Source organism: Choloepus didactylus, chromosome 4 (genome assembly GCF_015220235.1).
Source record: "Choloepus didactylus isolate mChoDid1 chromosome 4, mChoDid1.pri, whole genome shotgun sequence".
NCBI lineage: Eukaryota > Metazoa > Chordata > Mammalia > Pilosa > Megalonychidae > Choloepus > Choloepus didactylus.
Window position 1 is genome coordinate 165489183 of NC_051310.1, and position 21416 is coordinate 165510598.

The 21416-nt window shown below is 36.1% G+C and overlaps 1 protein-coding gene across 1 annotated transcript in view; it reads right to left on the minus strand.

The window, feature by feature from the left end:
* STRN3 (striatin 3) overlaps window positions 1–21416 on the minus strand; it is a 150871-nt gene that overhangs the window by 73139 nt on the left and 56316 nt on the right. The window contains 2 exon segments of the mRNA XM_037834746.1: window positions 1462–1535; window positions 1993–2096. Coding sequence (XP_037690674.1) covers window positions 1462–1535; window positions 1993–2096 — 178 coding nt within the window.

A 21416-nucleotide genomic window follows, 5' to 3' on the forward strand; every position in this document is an offset into this window, starting at 1 on the left:
CTGCTGCACTGAGGCTAGCTCGCCAATGCTAACTCTGGTTTAGCCTAGCACACCAGGAACACATTTATGTAGATGAAATTAGGGGCAGAACCCGCAAGTTCTAGGAAGCGCTCACTTATTTTCTGAATATTCTAGCCACACTGGAAAGAAAATAAGTAAAAAAAAAACAAAAAACAAAAAACAAACTCTGAATTCATCAGGTTTTTACTATGGTGAAGTCACTATACTCCTACCTGATTGGACCACTGTAGTTAACAGGGCTCAAAATGTTTCTATCATTCATTCTTGCTTTCCGAAAGAGACCATAATATTGTTCTCTAAACACCAGAGTGATCCTTCATAACCAATGAAAAGCCAGATCAAAGAAAAGCCATGCCACTCCTATCTTGGTCTCCTGATCTAATATATGACAACTGAAAGATATAATAAATGGTTATGGAGTAGAGAAAACCCAAAAATAGGTCAACTGTAGGTTGGATGTGTGGTATGTTTCTTCCAAGTTCTAAGTATTTTATGTTGAACAAAAAATCGATATACTAAATTTTTAAAATTTACTATTACAATAAAAAAATCCATAAATAAAGCTTTATTTTTCTTGCTATACATGCTTTCGATTTTTTTAGATGTGAAAATGACTACAGAAAGAGAAGAAATATCATATATTCACATAAGGAGGGAACACATTTCTTTTTCTTGCCTTGGTGAGCAGTATCCAAGAAAAGCATAGGCTTCAATTTAACAGCACTATCAAAAATTTATATGTAAATGAGTTCTAAATATATAAAACAAATTACAAGTGACAGTCTCAATTTCAATGTATTGAAATTGAGGAGTGAGGCTCCTCAAACTGTAAGCATAAAGAACCCTAAACTTAACATTAAACTGTTCTTATATCCAGAACTCTCTTCACTGCATACTTTGCCATCAGATACTACTCTCATGCACACTAATGCTTAGTAAAGAGCAAGGTAACTGGGAGATAAAATTTTCCTTTAGTTTTATCCTTATTTGGCTGCCTCTGTGGTTTCCAAATCTAGTCAAATTTTCCAGGATCTTTAGAACTAAACTAAGTTAATTCCACCTTCTTCAGGTAAAAAGGGTTTTAATGATAAAAATCTAAGTTTAGGTAGGATGAGACAAGAATGGCTCACAGGTGAAAAAATGTTACTTTATTACCTCCAAGCATAATTACTACCACAAAAACAGGTTTCAATACAGGGAAAATAAAATATGTTAAGTAACCTCAGAATTGAGATACAGATGAAACTACTTACTTTTACTCATTTAGTATTTTCCCCCAAAACTCTAGACAGTATTACAACAGCCAATTATCTGTCTAACCAATGCTACCAAAGCAAAATGTATTAAAGAAAACCTGTCTGTTACATAAAAATGAGCTTTAAACAACATTTCTTTTTTTGGAATTTAAAAATTTAAAAGCTGACAAAAAATCAAGATTACCTGATTCAAAGGTTGGCATTTTCAAATCACCTGGGTTCAGTTCTGTGCCATATTTTAATTTGTGGTATTTTGCCCTGAAAATTTAATAAATTGTTAAAAAAAATTTTTTATTTGTTTTTCTACACATTTAATTGAACTATTATTTTATATTTTTCCAATAACAAATAAAACATACTGTGTCTATTTCTTTAAACTTTATTTGCAAAGGAGGCTGAAGAAAGAAGAAAAGAATATACTGCTTTAAAAGGGAAAAACAAAAAACCAGCAACAGAAAATTACCAGAGCACACATACACCTAAGTGAGAAGCAAAGATAGTCTTTTAAAAAAATCCAAATTTTAGATTCTCCTAAAATATATATTATTCCAATTTATAATATTTATTTTTCTTTTCTTTTCCCATAACCGAATCAAAATATCACCTTGTATTTAGCCAAGGGATTGTATCTTTCAAAGAGCTTTCAAATACACTGCACAATGGTATAAACGAGATTATACTACTTTACTTATATTAGAAAATGAGGCATACATACCTTTCTTGTTTTAATGCATACTCTAACATTTTTATTCTTCTCACTAAATCCTTCTTCAAGTTTTCTTGACCTTTTCTTTCTCCTTGCAAAAAGGCTATTCGGGCCTAAAAATACACAAAAGGTGCACTTATTTTTATTTTTCTTTAACCTACAGAAGTAAAAGAACTCTAAAATGGAAAAAATACACATAAATCTCTTGAGTTTTATTCATTACAGAAAGACCGAAATTTCATGGAAGTGGTCAACCAAACTTTGTTAGATAACACAGCCACTTTAAAATAAAGATAACTATAAATTAAGTAATTGTTTATAATCCTTGAGGTCCCTAATATTAATACTTAATCTTTATATAACCTTCAAAGGAAATTTTTAATAAACAAATATGGAACTGAAGTCCCAAAACACAACTCACAAAGAACTGAAAAGTAGTTATTATACTCACAAATAGATGCATATTTTCCAAAATGAGATTAGTTCTTTCAAAAATCTCAAAAGCATTTTTCTCCTAAAATACTTTAAAATGTTTATAATGTTTTCCACTCTACCACCACACTTAAAATTCTGTATCTATTCTTCCAACAATAACACCAGAGTATTGCAAATCATTCAAGTTAAGCCAATATATCTTCCATGGACTCATTACTCTCTGTTGTCATTTTTCTGTCATGAGAACAATTTTTTTTAATTGTCTTATTTCTTTATTTCTTAAGAGAGGTAATTCACCATCTTATACTGGCCCTTCACTCACAGCATGTCAGCCTCCTTTACCCACCCCACACTGCAGAGTCAAGTTTAAAGAAACTGGCATTCATATGCATACACTTGCTTGACATTATGCACACACTCACATCAAAACTCATTTTCACATGGGGTAGAATGCTCTTGCTGGGATCAGAGAGCTATTAAATAAACTAAATTATTAATTTTTAAAACTTTTTAATTTCAGTGAATATAGAATCAGAGCAAATGGATGATTTAATCCACCAACTTGGGGTGTACTCATCTCTATTCTAGAAATAAACTGGCCAAGCAGACCAGCTAAATCAAGCTGACTAATAAAATCATATAAATAAAAAAGCTCAGTCATCAAAACAAATGCTTCTCTATTATCCTAAAAAAAGTCATATGAAATCATCCACAACTTTATTATGCCTGAGAAGTTATAAACAGTTATATAAAGCTTCAAAATAGAAGTTCCAAAATAAAAACAAAGGTGTAGGAGGAATGGTAAAGATTCAGAACCTAACAGACTAACTGAGATCCTAAAATGAAGAACACTTACCCTCTTAAGTTATGGAGCAAAGGTAAAATATGTCAATTTCATCATGCATCTTCAAGAAAGATTCTGATTGGGTTTTTTCCCCCTGTATTGGATGTTTTGTAAAAGCCACGAATGAAATACTACAGAAACATTATGTGCCTCCAAACCACAAAGTAGTACATTAGAAATGAGTTTGATACAGAGTTTGGAATTGAACAAGAATTTACAAAGCTCATAAGCATATTACAAATAGCAGTGAAAAAAGCTGAAGGCTCATTTGATTTTGCTTCTTGAAAAATAGTTCACTGATTGAGAAAGGCATTACAAATTAAATTAAAGTGACAATGTCCTCTAAGGTTTTTTTTAAGACTACAAAGTGGTAAGTGGTAATGCTTCCTATTAGAATCTTACACAGTTATGAGAATTAGTTTTCACTTCTTCCTTTTGCATTTTATTATAACTATCTGTTTTTGGAGAATCTAGTAATTAGACAAACATGTACAAACAATACAAAAAGCAAGAATCTCAAAGCAGCTGAATGGAGATAATTCACAAGGAATAGGACAAATAAAAGAAGAGAATTCATTAAAACACAACCTTTAAAAGAGTATGGCTTAACCAAAAATACCGGGTGGGGTGGGAGGGTGGGGGGGATATGACAGAGAAGCTATGAGGACTGAAACTGACCTTTTGACCTTATATCACCAAGTACCTAGAAAAGGTAAAGATTGAAAAAGTAAAGGTTATGTCTGATAGGGGTAACTGTAACTAGTTAAATAATAGATTTTGCACTTAGAAAAGGATCACTGCCAATAAGAGTTTTCAGCTATTTTTATTAATGCATAATACAACTTTAATATCATCTCCACAAATTAACACTTCAAAATGTAACTCAAAAAAAGATACTTACAACTGCATACATTAAAGTATCTAGGAATAAAACAATAAAAGATGTGCAAGGGTTCTCTAGCGAAAATTAAGAATTTAAATTGAATAATAACAGACAACCTAAATGGACAGGGACACTCATTTCCAATCAAACCCCAACATGTGTATGTGTTTATGTATGTGCACTCACAAGTGCTTGTGTGGTGTGAGACTTCACACAATGATTCTAAAATTTAAATAGAAACTTGAATAGCCAAGAAAAGCCAACGTAATTGCTCTACCACATTTAAGATGTATTATAAACAACAGAAATCAAGACAGTGATTGATGTAAACACAGTCGACTGAACAAATCAAACAGAACAAAAAGCCCAGAAACAAACCAATATATGTAAGTTCACAAAATTTATGACAAAGGTGACAGTGTAGAACATTGAGGAATGAATGGTCACTTTAAACCATCTCAATATGGGGAGCTTTGTAAACCACATCTCAATATGGGGGGGGGGAGTGAAAGTAAATTTCTGCATATCATCATATACACCAATTCCAGGGGGATTATAACATGAAATGTGAAGACAGGACAATACTGTTTTTAGAATATATATATACCAACATAACTTCAGATTAAGGAAAGATTTCTTAAAAAGTCAAAACACTAAGCATTAAGAAAAAAAGTATGGATCAATTCATTATAATTTTAAAAAACTTCTCTTCAAGATATTCTAAAGCAGGGCCTGGTAAACTACCTGGTACGTAAAGACTGGTTTTAGATAGCCCTAGAGCTAGAATTGTTTTTATACCTTTAAACCATTGTAAAACAAACCAAATGACCAAGAATAAGCAAAGCAGACACTATGTAGCTGGCAAAGCTTAATACAGGCATACCTCGGAGATACAGCAGGTTCAGTTTCAGACCACTGCAAAACAAGTGAATATTGCAATAAAACGAATCACACGAATTTTTTGGGTTCCTCAGTACATATAAAAGTTATGTTTATACTGTACTGTAGCCTGATATGTGTGCAATAGCATTTTCTAAAAAAAAAAGTACAAACATTAATTAAAAAATACTTTACTACTAAAAAATGTTAGCCATCATCTGAGCCTTCAGCAAGTTGTAATCTTTGTTGCTGGTAGAGGTTCTTGAAGTTGATGGCTGCTGATTGATCAGGGCTGAAGTGTGGGTTGGCTGTGGCAATTTCTCAAAATAAGACAAGATTGAAGTTTGCCACACTGATTGACTCTTCCTTCCACAAATTTTTCTCTGTAGCATGCTATGCTGTGTGATAGCATTTTACCCACAGGTAGAGCTTCTTTCAAAACTGGAGTCAATCCTTTCAAACCCTGTGGCTGCTTTACCAACGAAGTTTATGTAATATTCTAAATCCTTAGTTGTCATTTCAACAATGTTCATGGCATCTTCACCAAAAGGAGATTCCATTTCAACAAATCACTTTCTTTGCTTACCCATAACTTTCAAGTTTTATCATAAGATTGCAGCAGTTCAGTTACATCTTCAGACTCCACTTTTAATTCTATTTCTCTTGCTATTTCTATCACACCTGTTGTTCTTTCCTCCACTGACGTTTTCAACCCCTTAAAGTCATCCATGAGGGCTGGAATCAACTTCTTCCCAACTCCTGTTCATGTTGATATTTTGACCTCTTTCCATGAATCAAGAATGTTCTTAATGGTATCTAGAATGGTGAATACTTTCCAGAAGGTTCTTAATTTACTTTGCCCAGATCCATCAGAGAAGCCACTATCTTATCTATGGCAGCTACATAGCCTTAGAAATGTATTTCTTAAATAATAAGACTTGAAAGCCTGTGGATCACAGACTACAGAATGGATGTTGTCTTAGCAGGCATGAAAACAACATTCATCTTATTATACATCTCCATCAGAAGCCTTGGGTGACCACACACATTGTCAATGAACAGTAATATTTTGAAAGGAATCTTTTTTTTTTGCTGAGTAGGTTTCAACAGTGGGCTTAAATTATTCAGCAAACCAAGTTGTAAACAGATGTACAGAGCACAAGCAGGTTGTTATTTAGCATAATTCTTAAGGGTCCTAGGAATTTTGGAATGGTAAATGAGCACTGGCTTCAACTTAAAGTAGTCACCAGTTGCACTGGCCCCAAACAAGGAGAGTCAGCCTGTCCTCTGAAACTTTCAACTCAGGCACTGACTTCTCATTTCTAGGTATGAAAGTCCTAGATGGCATCATCTTCCAATAGAAGACTGTTTCACTTACATTGGAATTCTGTCGTTCAGTGTACTCACCTTAATTAATTAACTTAGCTACATCTTCTGGATAATGTGCTGCAGCTTCTACATCAGCACTTGCTGCTTCATCTTGCATTTTTGTTATGAAGACGGCTTCTTTCCTTAATCCTCATGAACCAACCTCCGCTAGTTTCCAACTTTTCTTCTGCAGCTTCCTCACCTCTCTCAGCCTTCACAGAATTTAAGAGAATAAGGGCCTTGCTCAGGATTAGGCTTTGATTTAAGGAAATGTTGTGGCTGACTTCATCTTCTCTATAGACCACCAAAACTTTCTCTATTTCAACAATAAGGCTATTTCATTTTCTTATCATTTGTATGTTTATTGGAGTAGCACTTTTAATTTCCTTCAAGAACTTTTCCTTTACATTCTCAACTTAACTGGCCAAGAGGTCTGGCTTTCAACCCATTTATGTTTTGACATGCCTCTTTCACTAAGCTTAATCATGTCTAGTTTTGGATTTAAAGCGAGAGACATGGGATTCTTCATTTCACTAGAATAGAACCATCACAAGTTTATTAATTGGCCTAATTTCAATATTAGTGTGTCTCAGGGAACAGGGAGGTCCAAGGAGAGGGAGAGAAATGGGGGAATGGCTAGCCGGTGGTGCAGTGAGAACACACACATTCATCAATTAAGTTCACTGTCTTAGATGGACACAACCATAACACCTTCAAACAATTACAACAGTAACATCAAAGATCACTTATCACAGATACCATAAGAGATATAATAATGAAAAAGTTTAAAATATGGTGAGAATTACCAAATGTGACACAGAGAAACAAAGTGAGCACATGCTATTGGAAAAGTGGCCATCGATATATCTGCTTGCCTCAGGACTGCCACAAACCTTCAATTTATTAAAAATGCATTATCTGCAAAGTGCAATAAAACAAAGCACAATAAAACTACGTATCTCTGTACATTTACTATCTGGCTCTTTACAGAAAAGTTTGCCAACCTCCACTCTAAAGAATAACGAGGCAAGCCAGTAGAAGAAGCTCTAGAGTTCCAATATGTAAAGATCTTGGAAGTCATCACTCCCAACCTCCCCAACAATAAAAGAACATAACAAAAGGAAAATCAACAAATTTTCCTAGATCCATCAGAGAATTGATACCACAAAACAAACCACTACCCTGAAAACTGGAGAAAAAGGTAATCACAGCTAAGATCAGCTTACTGAAGAGCAGAAGCCACGGGAACCAGTAGTTGGTAAGAACCTTAAATAATGAATTGCTGCAAACTGAGTATAGATTAGCCAAACAGTTAAAATATTGAGGGGTTGGGGTGGGGGTAAAGTTAGGGGGACACCCACACTAAGGTGGGTTTTACCTCTAGAAGCCCCATCAGGTTTTCATAGTGAACACCAGAGAAAATTCTCTTCCACTTCAGGTAGGGGGAGAGGAAGAGAAACCACTTTGAAATGTGCAAAAAGCAGCCTTCATAACAACTGCCTATCCTCAAATGAAACTACTGTAACAGAGCCTTAACTAATCTGGGGATGCACAATTAGACAAGTGCAATGCCCTTCAACCTTCCCATCTTAAGGAAGGAGAAGTGAAAAGCAAAAACAAAACAAAACAAGGCCAAGAAACACCTCTGAAGGTCACAGCACAGGTATTCAGGCCAGGTTAAAGAAAGATTTAATTGTAAGATTACATACCATTTACCCTTGCCCATGTTGACTAAAATAAAATGGCAACTTGCATTGCACATTGCTGGGTAGAACCACATTCCCAGAAACATTTACCCTTGCCCATGTTAAGTAAAATAAAATGGCAGCAAGATGGCAGAGTGCTGAGCTGCGGAATCCGGTAAATAGCCAGGAACTGTATGGAACAACTGCTTCAGGGACTTGCGACGAGTCATGCATCACACCAACGTGGAATGGGTGGAATGGCTGAGATCACAGCAAAAAACTTAGTCTCCCCAGCCGGGGGGCTGGTGCCCCTCCCCCCCCCAGGCAAGGCAGACTATCTTGGAGATGGTTCCCCAAGGGAAAAAGAAACAATGTATGCTGGGAGCAAGGAGGGGGGCTCACCCCATCACCAACTGCAGAACTAATTAACAAATTTGGACTGCTGAATAGAAGCTCCAAGCACAGATTAACCAGTAGTGGGCACCAAAGGAGTAGGGAGGAATTTGTCCAGCAGAGAGGAGGCAGGGCCGATATCAACAACAAAAAAAGAGAATTTTGGAGTCAGAGGTGTTCAGGATACTGGAAAAGGGCCGGGCTCCAAGAAAAAGGGGCACAAAGAGACAGTTACCAAATTGGGTTCTGGCTTCCAAACCCAAGGAGCTGTGCTCCTGCTCTGAAAACAGTTTTTCTTTTTTTTTCTTTTTTTTTTTTTCTTTCTTGCTCTCCAACACTTTATCTTTTGAGCTCCTGCTTTGGCACTGCCCTGGGCAAGGGCAGAATTAAGAATTAAAGCTGTCTGAGGCTAACTATTCAGGTGAAAGAAATAAGAATCTAAAAGGCTTATCTTTAAATAGAGGACAGGAAAACTGAGAAAACTTGGGGACCAGGGAAAGACCTTGGAAAGGGTTTTCTTTCTCTCTTTTTATTTTCCTTTCTTTCTTCTTCTTTTTTCTTTTTTGAAACAACTATTCTAAGTAGCTCATTACAGAAAACCCCAGATATTTGCAATTGGCCCCTGGATCCAGGCAAGGATGGAGCTAAGATAGGTCTGAGAGACAAAAAAGACAAGGGGGGTGAGGCCCAGCTCAAGTGGTGGCCCTCCCTCAAAGAACTCAAATCTAAAGGGCTGAAGAACAGAAACCAGCTTGAGTCAGCCACACCCCTGGCAGGGACAGGGTCTGCAGAGAATTAAAGGCACCTGTGGCACCTCTTTACACCGCTGGGGAGCTGCAGGCTGACAAGCACCACCTGCTGTACAGGAAAGGAAAAGCACAGAGTCTAGAGGCTTCACAGGAGGGTCGGAAACCCTGTGAGATCTCATTCTCAGGGAAACTTCAGACCCTCTTCCTGAGACCTTGGCCTCAGGAAATCTGACTGGGGTTGATCATATCTGGGGAGACCCTCTCACAAAGAATTTACATAGAGGCAGGGTGAGAAACAGAAAAATAAGAGGTGAAAAATAATGATCAACTAAACACAAGCTAGGCTAGAGGTCTAGAATAAGTTGAAGTGCAAGCCAAAGAATAGAGAACCAAGCCAACCAACAAGAAAACTTTAGGTAAAAGCGGGAAAACAAACTCAAGAGTAAACTAATCAAGAAAATCAGATGACTAGACAGCTAAAAATAATGAGCCATACTAGGAAACATGAAAATATAGACCAGCCTGAGGAACAAACTAACACTTCAACTGAGATACAGGAATTGAAACAATTAATTAAAGATGTTCAAACAAACATGCTAAATCAATTTAAATATCAAATCAATGAGCTTAGGGATGATATGGCAAAAGAGATGAAGCATATACAGAAGAAATTGGGTGAACATCAGAAGGAACTCAAAAGTTTGAAAAAAAACAAAAGGCAGAACTTATGGTAATGAAAAGCACAATAGAAGAGATGAAAAACACACTGGAGACTTACACCACCAGCTGTGAAGAGGGAGAAGAAAGGATAAGTGAACTAGAAGACAGGACATCTGAAATCCTACACACAAAGGAATAGATATGGAAGAGAATGGAAAAATATGAGCAGGGTATTAGGGAGCTGAATGACAACTTGAAGGGCATGAATATACGTGTTATGGGTGAACCAGAAGGAGAAGAGAAGGGAAACGGGGCAGAAAGAATAACAGAAGAAATAATCACTGAAAATTTCCCATCTCTTATGAAAGACATAAAATTACAGATGTAAGAAGTGCTGTGTGCCCCAAACAGAACAGACTCCAACAGATTTACTTCAAGACACTGACTGATCAGATTATCCAATGTCAAAGACAAAGAGAGAATTCAGAAAGCAGCAAGAGAAAAGTGACCCATCACATACAAGGGAAGCTCAATAAGACTATGTAGATTTCTCCACAGAAACCATGGAGGTGAGATGGCAGTGCCATGATGTATTTAAGATACTGAAAGAGGAAAAACTGCCAACCAAGAATCCTATATCTGTCAAAACTGTCTTTCAAAAAGGACAGAGAGATTAAAATATTGCACTTCAAGAAATACTAAAGGGAGCACTACAGGCTGATAGGAAAAGACAGGAGAGGGAAGTCTGGAGAACAGTGTAGAAATTAAGACTATCAGGAAGAGTAAAAGGAGAGAGAGGAAAAAAATAAGATATCACATATAAAAACAAAAAAAGATAAAATGTTAGAAGTACTGCCCTTACAATAATAACACTAAACATTAATGGGTTAAATTCTCTACTAAAAAGGACATAGACTGGCAGAATGGATTAAAAAACAAGACCCATCTATATGCTGTCTACAAGAAACTGAGGTTAGACAAGACAAAAATAGGCTGAATGTGAAAGATTGGAAAAAGATATTTCACGCAAACAACAACCAGAAAAAAGTGGAAGTAACTATATTAATATCAGACAAATCAGCCTTCAAATGTAAAACAATGAACAGAGACAAGAAGGACATGATATATTAATAAAAGGGACAATTCATCAAGAAAACATAAAAAACATAAATATTTACGCACCAAGCCACAGTGCCCCAAAATACATGAAGCAAACACTGACAACACTGAAGGGAGAAGCAGATACCTCTACAATAATAGCTGGAGACTTCAATACACCATACACCACTCTCATCAATAGACAGAACATCTAGACAGAGGATCAATAAGGAAACACGATGTTGACTTGTACAATAAATAAACTAGACTTGACAGACATTTATAGAATACTACCCCAACCACAGCAGGGTACACATTCTTCTCAAGTGATCATGGATCATTCTCTAGAATAGACCAAATGTTGGGTCACAAAGCAAGCCTCAACAAATTTTTAAAAACTGATATCATACAAAATATGTTCTCAAATAATGGAATGAAGTTGGAAATCAATAATAGGCAGAAGGTTGGAAAATTCACAAATATATGGAGGTTAATAACACACTCTTAGACAATAAAAACTTATGGAATGCAGCAAAGGAAGTGCTAAGAGGGAAATTTATTGTCCTAAACACCTATATTAAAAGGGAAGAAAGAGAAAAAATTGAGGAATTAAATGGTCACCTAGAGGAACTAGACAAAGACACCAAACAAACCCCAAAGCAAACAGAAGGAAAGAAATAACAAAAATTAGAGCAGAAATAAATGAAATTGAGAACAGAAATACAATAGAGAGAATCAATAAAACCAGAAGTTGGTTCTTTGAGAAAATCAATAAAATCAATGGACCCTTAGTTAGGCTAACAAAAAAAAAGAAAGAAAAAAAAATTGGATGCAAATAAACACAATCAGAAATGGGAAAGGGGACATAACTACTGAGCCTGCAGAAAAAAGGAAGTAATGAGAGGATACTATGAGCAACTATACTCTAATAAACTAGACAACTTAGATGAAATGGAGAACTTCCTAGAAAAGCATGAACAACCAACACTGACTCAAGAAGCAACAACCGAAACTGACTCAAGCCAATCTCAAGTAAAGAGATTGAGTCAGTCATCAAAAGTCTCCCAAAAAAGGAAAGACCAACACCAGATGGCTTCACATATGAATTCTACCAAGCATTCAACAAAGAATTAATACCAATCCTGCTTAAACTCTTCAAAAAAAAAAAAAAAAAATTGAAGACGGGGGAAAGCTACCTAACTCATTCTATGAAGCCAACATCACCCTAATATCAAAGTCAGACAAAGATACTAGAAAAAAAAGAAAATTATAGACCAATCTCTTTAATGAATATAGATGCAAAAAGTCTTCAACAAAATACTCGCAAATTGAATCCAGCAGCACATTAAAAGAATTATACACCATGACCAACTGGGATTTATTCCAGGTATGCAAGGCTGGTTCAACACAAGGAAAATGATGAATGTAATACAACACATCAATAAATCAAAAGGGAAAAAACCACATGATCATCTTGGTTGATGAAGAAAAGGCATGTGACAAAATTCAGCACCCTTTCTTGATGAAAACACTTCAAAATATACAAATAGGAGGGAACTTTCTCAATATGATAAAAGGCAATTTATGAAAAACCCACAACTAAACATCATACTCAATGGGCAAAGACTGAAAGCTTTCCCTCTAAGATCAGGAACAATACAGGGATGCCTACTGTCACCACTGTTATTCAACAATGTGCTGGAAGTTCTAGCTAGAGCAATTGCGCAAGAAAAAGAAATAAAAGGCATCCAAATTGGAGAGGAAGAAGTAAAACTTTCACTGTTTGCAGATCACATGATCCTACATGTAAAAAAATCCAAAAAAATCTACATCAAAGCTACTAGAGCTAATCCATGAATACAGCAAAGTGGCAGTCTACAAGTTTAACATGCAAAACTCAGTAGTGTTCCTATACACAAGTAATGAGCAACAGGAAGAGGAAATCAAGAAAAAAATTCTATTTACAACAGCAACCAAAAAAAAAATCAAGTATTTAGGAATAAACTTAACCAAGGCCACAAAAGACTTATACAGAGAAAACTACAAGAAACTGCTAAAGAAATCAAACAAGACCTTAAAAAAATGAAAGAACATACCATGTTCATCAATTGGAAGACTACATATAGTTAAGATGTCAATTCTACCTAAACTGATTTACAGAGTCAATGCAACACCAATTAAAATCCCAAAAACTTACTTTGCAGAAACAGAAAAACCAATAAGCAAATTTATTTGGAAGGGCTGGGTGCCCCTAATAGCCAAAAATATCTTGAGAAAGAGGATCAAAGTGGGAGGTCTCATACTACTTGACTCTGAAGCATACTACAAAGCTAACAGTGGTCAAAACAGCGTGGTACTGGCATACAGATAGATACACTGATGAATGGAATCGAACTGAGTATTCAGAAATAGAACCTCTCATCTACGGACAATTGATTTTTGATAAGACAGTCAAGCCTTAACTTGAAATGGATCGAAGACCTACATTACTGCCAAGACCACAAGACTTTTAGAAGAAAACGTAGGGAAATATCTTAAAGACCTTGTGATAGGAGGTGGTTTCCTAGCCCCTACACCCAAAGCGCAAGCAATGGAAGAAAAAAATAGATGAGATCTCCTCAAAACTAAACACTTTTGTACATCAAAGGACTTGTCAGAAAAGTAAAAAGGCAGCCTACGCAATGGGAGACAATATTTGGAAACCACACATCAGATAAGGATTTAATATCCCAAATATATAAAGAGATCCTCCAACTCAACCACAGAAAGACAAACATTTCAATTTAAAAATGGGCAAAAGACATGGATAGACACTTTGCTGAAAAGGAAATACAAATGGCTCAAAAACTTATGAAAAGATGCTCAACTTCACTGGCTATTAGGGAAATGCAAATCAAAACCACGTGATATCATCTCACACCTACTAGAACGGGCATTATCAACAAAACAGAAAATTACAAGTGCTGAGGAGGATGTGGAGAAAGAGGCATGCTCATTCATTGTTGGTGGGAATGAAGAAAGGTGCAGCCACTCTAGAAGGCAGTGTGGCAGTTCTTCAGGAAGCTAAGTACAGAAATGCCATATGATCCACCAATTCCATTACCAGGTATATACTCAGAGGAACTGAAAGCTAAGATGCAAACGGACATTTGTAAACCAATGTTTATACCAGCATTATTCACAACTGCCAAGAGATGGAAACAGTCCAAATGTCCATTAACAGATGAGTGGATAAACTGTGGTATATACACACCATGGAATTATGCAGCTGTAAGACAAAACAAAGTCACAAAATACATAATAAAGTGGATGAACCCTGAGGACATTATGTTGAGCAAAGTTAGCCAGAAACAAAAGGACAAATCCTGAAAGGTCTTACTAATATGAACTAACATTAATGAGCAAACTTTGAGAGTCAAAAGCTGAGAAGACAGGTTACCAGCAGATAGAAAGAGTACAGAGATTGGGCATTTGATGCTGAAGGAGTCTAGAATGTTCAACAGGATTGATTGCATAGATTCAGAAATGGATAGCACAATACTGTGTGATGGTAGAACAATATTGTAAGTACACTAAACGAAGATGTCTGTGAGTAAAGCCGAAAGAAGAGTGCTAGGGGCAAGTACGACACCAGAAGGAAAGACAGATGATAAAGACAGTGACTGTATAACTTAGTGGTCAATGATGGTGACTAAATGTACAAATACAAAAATGTTGTTACATGTGGGAGAACAACTGAATGTCAACCTTGCAAGGTGTTGAAAAGGGATGGTATTGGGGAAAAATACAATCAAAGCAAATTGGAGTCTATGGTTAACAGTAACATTTTAATATGCTTCCATTGAATGTAATAAAGGCAATATACCAAAGCTAAATGTCTATGAGGGGGGGATATAAGGGAAGGGTATGAGATTCTTGGCAGGAGTATTGTTGTCTGACCTTATTATTATATTGTATTGTATGGGATTTTATTTTTTTTAATCTTTTTATTATGCTTTAAAAATGTTTTTTGAAGTAATGAATATGTTCAAGTGCTGACTGTTGTGATGAATGCACAACTATATGAGAATACTGTGAACAACTGACTGTACACTTTGGATGACTGTATGGTATGTGAATACATCTCTATAAAATTCCAGGGAAAATATATAAATGGAGGGATACAAGTGCAGGTGAAAATATGGAGAGAGGGATGTACCTATTTACTGTTGGTGGGGAAGTAGAATGGAGTAGCCTATCTGGAGGACAGTGTGGTGGTTCCATAAGAAGCTAAGTATGTGGGTGCCATAAGGTCCTGCAACCTCATTATGGGATATATACTTTGAAGATCTGAGCACAAGGACACTAATGGACATTTGCACACTGGTGTTTATGGCAGCAGTATTCACAATTTGTAATGGATAGAGGTGGCCTAGAGCTCTGATGAACAGAATGGTAAACTGTGGTGTGTGCATACAATAGAATACTGAGCAGCTGCAAAAAGGAATGAAGCTGTGATACATGCAACTAGGTGAATGGGTCTTGAGGACAGCATTTTGAGTGAAGTACACCAGAAAGGAAAAGACAAACATAATGCCTCACAAATATGGGCTAACTATAATGTGTAAACTCTGAGAATTGAATCTTATAGCACAGCTTTTCATGGGAATGCTTACTGTAATGGTACCTAGATTTGTAAGCTCTTACAGCAGTCACATCTATTCCTGAGTTGTAATGGTTGCCTCTAAATCCTGAGATGCTGAGCTCTTTGTGTATAACCTGGTTGATCTCTGTAACTCTGGAATCTGTGTGACAACTGAAACTAAGAGCTAGAGCTTGGCAGCTATGAATGTCAGTATTACTTCGTATAGCAACTGTTAAAAAAAGCTGAAAGAGTTCAGACCACAATTAGAGACATGAATGAAGTAGATCTGGTTAGGACCAAAGGGTAAAGGATGATATTGACTGTATGTTAAAACTTCAACTTCTGTCCAAGACCAAGGGAAGAGATGTTTATTTGCTGCAGGATCTATATTTTCTGTAGCACATTAAATAATTTAACTTGTACGGTCAAGTTTATTCAAACACCATAATTAAAGGCAACTTGAATAGGAAGTGAAATCTGGTAGGTTTGTAGAGATTAGTGTGAAATTCCAATACATCCCAAAATAATTTGGGCAGAGGATTAGGATATATTTGTAGGGACCCTGGGGAACTGGGGAGGAATGCAGAAATGTTGGACTTCCCCACCTGTGTTGTTACTGGTGTTCTCATAAAAGTTGAGGACTGACAGTTTGGTAGAATGAGCCCTCGATCTTGGGGCATGCCCTTTGTGAAGTTGTTGCTGCAAAGCAGAGGCTGAGCCTACTTTTAATTGTGCCTAAGAGTCTCCCCCAGAGAACCTCTTTGTTGCTCAGATGTGGCTCGCTCTCTCTCTCTCTCTCTCAATCTCTCTCTCTCTCTCTCTGGCTGAGCGGCACGTGAACTCACTGCCCTCCCACTTACATGGGACTTCACTCCCAGGGTTAAAATCTCCTTGGCAATGTGGGACATGATTCCTGGGGATGAGTCTGGGCACAGCATCATATGACTGAGAAAATCTTCTTGACCAAAAGGGGGAAATGAAATGAAATAAAACAAAGTTTCAGTGGCTGAGAGTTTTCAAATGGAGTTGTGAGGTCACTCTGGAGGGCAATCTTATGTGCTATACTGATACACCTTTTTAGTTTTTAGTGTATTGGAATAGCTAGAAGGAAATACCTGAAACTGTCAAACTGCAACCCAGTTGCCTTGATTCTTTAAGACAACTGCATAACTATGTAGCTTACATGGTGTGATTGTGTGATTGTGAAAATCTCATGGTTCACACTCCCATTGTCCAGTGTATGGACAGATGAGTAGAAAGATGTGGACAAAAACTAAATGAAAAATAAGGTGGGATGGGGGCAATGGAATGTTTTGGGTATTCTTTTTATTTTTATTTATTTATTTTTTTTTTGGAGTAAGAAAAATGTGCAGAAGTTGATCCTGGTGATGAATGTACAATTATATGATGGTATTGTGAATGCAATAAAACTATATTAACAAAATAAAATAAAATAAAATGGCAATCTGCATTGGGTATCACTGGGTAGTACCTCATTCCCAGAAATAATTTTCAAGAAAACAAAAACAACTGACTTGAAGGGGCATTCTGAGAAAAATGGAACAATGGAACACACCTTACAGAACTGTGAATAAGAAACACCTGGTGGTAAGCAGGAGCCAACCAGGAGACAGCTTATCCAAATGGACAAGCATAGCACACTCTGTATGAATCCCCTACGTAAAATGCAAATATAATGTGAGGCAATCAGAACATTTCCTGGCTTTATTCCCTGTTTGCCCTGTATAAGCTACACCTTTCCATTCCCTCTGCCGAGCCCCTTATGATAAAAAATTGAAAAGAAAACTAGAGAAAGTTGAAGCCTCTGGCACCTACAACTACACCAAGAGTTAAAAAAACCCAGCTCCTGAACAGACTAACACAAATCTTTATACTAAAAGTCAGACTGCATCGGTTCCTATTACCAGATATATCCTGCTTGACTTTGAACAAGAAATTGAAAGGCATCCTTCTGAAAGGCATAAAACACAACATAACATACACATACATACACCACAATCTGAAGAGACAAAGCATCAGAACCAGACTCACATAAGATACAGACTTTAGAATGAACAAATATGGAATTTTAAAGCACAATAATTAATGTTAATAGCTATAACGGAAAAGTAGACAAAATCCAAGAACAGATGGGTAATGTAAGCAGAGATAGAAACTAAGAAATAATCAAAGAAAACAAAGAAGTGCAATGAATAAAAAATGGTTATAAATAAACTAAATATTAACTCAATTTTATCAATAGTCACTTAAATTGTAATTCAAATACAGATTAAAACCATGCATTATTGTACTGTTGGTTTGTAACCGCTCCACCCCCAACACAAATGTGTAAAATATCATTTTAAAGATATGTTAATAGACATACAATGCATACAATGCATAAAGATATAATCTGAGACAATAACAATATAAAATGGGAAGGACAGAGATATATAGGGATAGAGAGTTTGTACACTGGGTTGGAACTAGTTGAACTAGGTTATTAGTTTAAAACAATGTTCACTGTTAATGACAAAGGCAACCACTAAAAAAATAAATCTGAAATATAGAGAAAAGGAAATAAGGAAATCAAATAGTACACTAAAAATAAGCAACCAAATTAAAAAAAGGTAGTAAGGGAGTAATTGAGAAATAAAAACATAAAGACATACAGAAAACAAACAGATAAATGGCAGGAGTAAATCCTTTCTTCTCAGTTATTACCTTAAATATCAATGGAATATACTCCTCCATTAATGGCAGTGATTGGTAGGTTAGATGAAAAAGCATGATCCATTCATATGCTGTCTACAAGAGACATACTTTAGACAGAAAGACACAAAGAGGATGGAAAAAATATTTTGCACACAAACTAATCAAAAGAGGGCTGGCGCTCTCTCTAGCTAAGCCAACTTGGCAGGTGAAATCACTGTCCTCCCCTCTACGTGGGATCAGACACCCAGGGGAGTGAATCTCCCTGGCAACGTGGAATATGACTCCTGGGGAGGAATGCAGACGTGGCATCGTGGGATGGAGAACATCTTCTTGACCAAAAGGGGGATGTGAAAGGAAATGAAATAAACTTCAGTGGCAGAGAGATTCCAAAAGGAGCCGAGAGGTCACTCTGGTGGGTACTCCTATGCACAATATAGACAACCCTTTTTAGGTTCTAATGAATTGGGGTAGCTGGTGGTAGATACCTGAAACTATCAAACTACAACCCAGAACCCATGAATCCTGAAGACAATCATATAAAAATGTAGCTTATGAGGGGTGACAATGGGATTGGGAAAGCCATAAGGACCACACTCCACTTTGTCTAGTTTATGGATGGATGAGTAGAAAAATAGGGGAAGGAAACAAACAAACAAACAGACAAAGGCACCCAGTGTTCTTTTTTACTTTAATTGCTCTTTTTCACTTTAATTATTATTCTTGTTATTTTTGTGTGCGCGGTAATGAAGGTGTCAGGGATTGATTTTGGTGACGAATGTACAACTACGTAATGGTACTGTGAACAATCGAATGTATGATTTGTTTTGCATGACTGCGTGGTATGTGAATATATCTCAATAAAATGAATATAAAAAAAATAAAGCTAGGAAGGAATAAAAGAAAAAGAGGGCTGAAGTGGCTATATTATTATCAGACACAACAAGAGTTTAAGTCAAAAAAGATTACAAGAGACAAAGAATATTATTATTGATAAAAGGATCAATACAAAAGGAAGATAAAATGATTGTTGTACCTCACAACAGAGCCCCAAAAATATATGAAGCAAAAACAGAACTGAAGGGAGAAATAGATAATTCTACAATAACAGAGACTTCTGTAGGCCACACTTTCAATGACTGACGGAACATCTAAACAGAAGATCAATGAAGAAATAGAGGACCTGAACACTATTGCGCTGGTTTGGATTTATTATGCCCCCCAGAAAAAGCCATATTCTTTAATGCAATCCTGTGGAGGCAGATTGATTTATCTTTTTGATTGGAGTATGACCTCTTGATTGAATGTTTCCATGGAGATATGGACCCCACCCATTCAGGGTGGGTTTTATTTAAATCACTGGAATCCTATAAAAGAGTTCACAAACAGAAGGAGCTCAGAGAAGCTGAGAAAGATTTCCGGAGAGACGCTTGGGAGCTGACACTTAGATATGCCTGGAGACATTTGGAGATGCTAGCCCAAAGTTTGCTCCAGAGAAGCTAAGAGAGACAAGCCTAGAGACATTTGGGAGAATGCCGTTTTGAAACATAATGGTGGAGAGCAAAGGAACAGCAGACACCAGCCATGTGCCTTCCCAACTGACAGGTGTTCCAGACACCATCAGCCATTCTTCAATGAAGAACCCTCCTGTTAATGCCTAAGTTTGGACACTTATATGGCCTTGGAACTGTAAATCTATAACCAAATAAATCCCCTTTATAAAAGCCAATCCATGTCTAGTATTTACATAACAGCAGTGCTAGCTAATTGGAACCACTATTAACCAATTAGACCTAAAGCACATACATAGAACACTCTATATAACAATAGCAGAATACACATTCTTCTCAAGTGCACATGGAACATTTTTGAGGATAAACCATATATTAAGCTACAAATCTAATCTTAATAAATTCTGAAGTATTAAATCACACAAAGTATCTTCTCATACCACAATGTACAAAAGCTAGAAATCAGTAACAGAAGAAAAACAGGAAAATTTACACATATGTGGAAACTAAACATATTAAACAACCAATGGGTCAAAGAAGAAATCATAAAGGAAATTAGGAAACACTTGAGAAGAATGGAAACAAAAACACAACATATTAAAACTTATGGGATACAGAGAAGGCAATGCTAAGAGGAAAATTCATGGCTTTAAATGCCTACATTAAAATAAAAGATCACGAATCAGTAACCTAACTTCACACATAGAGAAACTAGAACAAGACAAAGTAATCCCAAACTTAACAGAAGGAAAGAAATAGTAAAGATTAGAGCAGAGATAAATGAAAAAGACAACAGAAAAACAACAGAGAATCAACAAAACCAAAAGTTGGATTTTCAAAAAGATTAACAAAATCGACAAACCTTTACCAGACTGACAAAAAGAGAGAAGACACAAAAAACAAAAATCAAAAGTTAAGGGGGACACTACTATCAACCTCACCAAAATAAAAAGGATTATAAAAGTTTACTATGAACAATTATACATCAACAAATTAGAAAACCTGGACGAAGTAGACAAATTCTTTGAAACGTACAGATTATTTAATCTGAGGCAAGAAATAGAAAATCTCAACAGACTTAAAACAAGTAAAGAGATTGAACCAGTAATCAAAAACCTCCCAACAACAAAAAAAAAAGACCAGGATAGTTTCAATACCAAATTCTACTAAATATTCCAAGAAGAATCAACACCAATCATTCTCAAACTCTTCCAAAAAATACAAGAGGAGGGATTACTTCTTAACTCTTTCTACAAAACCACCATTACAATGATACCACAATCAGATAAAGACAGCCCTAAAAAAGAAAATTACAGGCCAACATCCCATATGAATATAGATGCAAAAATCCTCAACAAAATTCTGGTAAACCAAATTCAACAGTATATTAAAATGATTTTACACCATAATGAAGTGGAATTTATTACAGGAATGCAGGAATGGTTAAACATAAGAAAATCAATATAATACACCACATTAGTAGAATGAAGGAAAGGAAGCACACAATCATGCTGATGAATGAAGAGAAGACATGACAAAATCCAACATCCTTTCATGATAAGAACATTCTGAACACTAGGAATAGAAGGGAA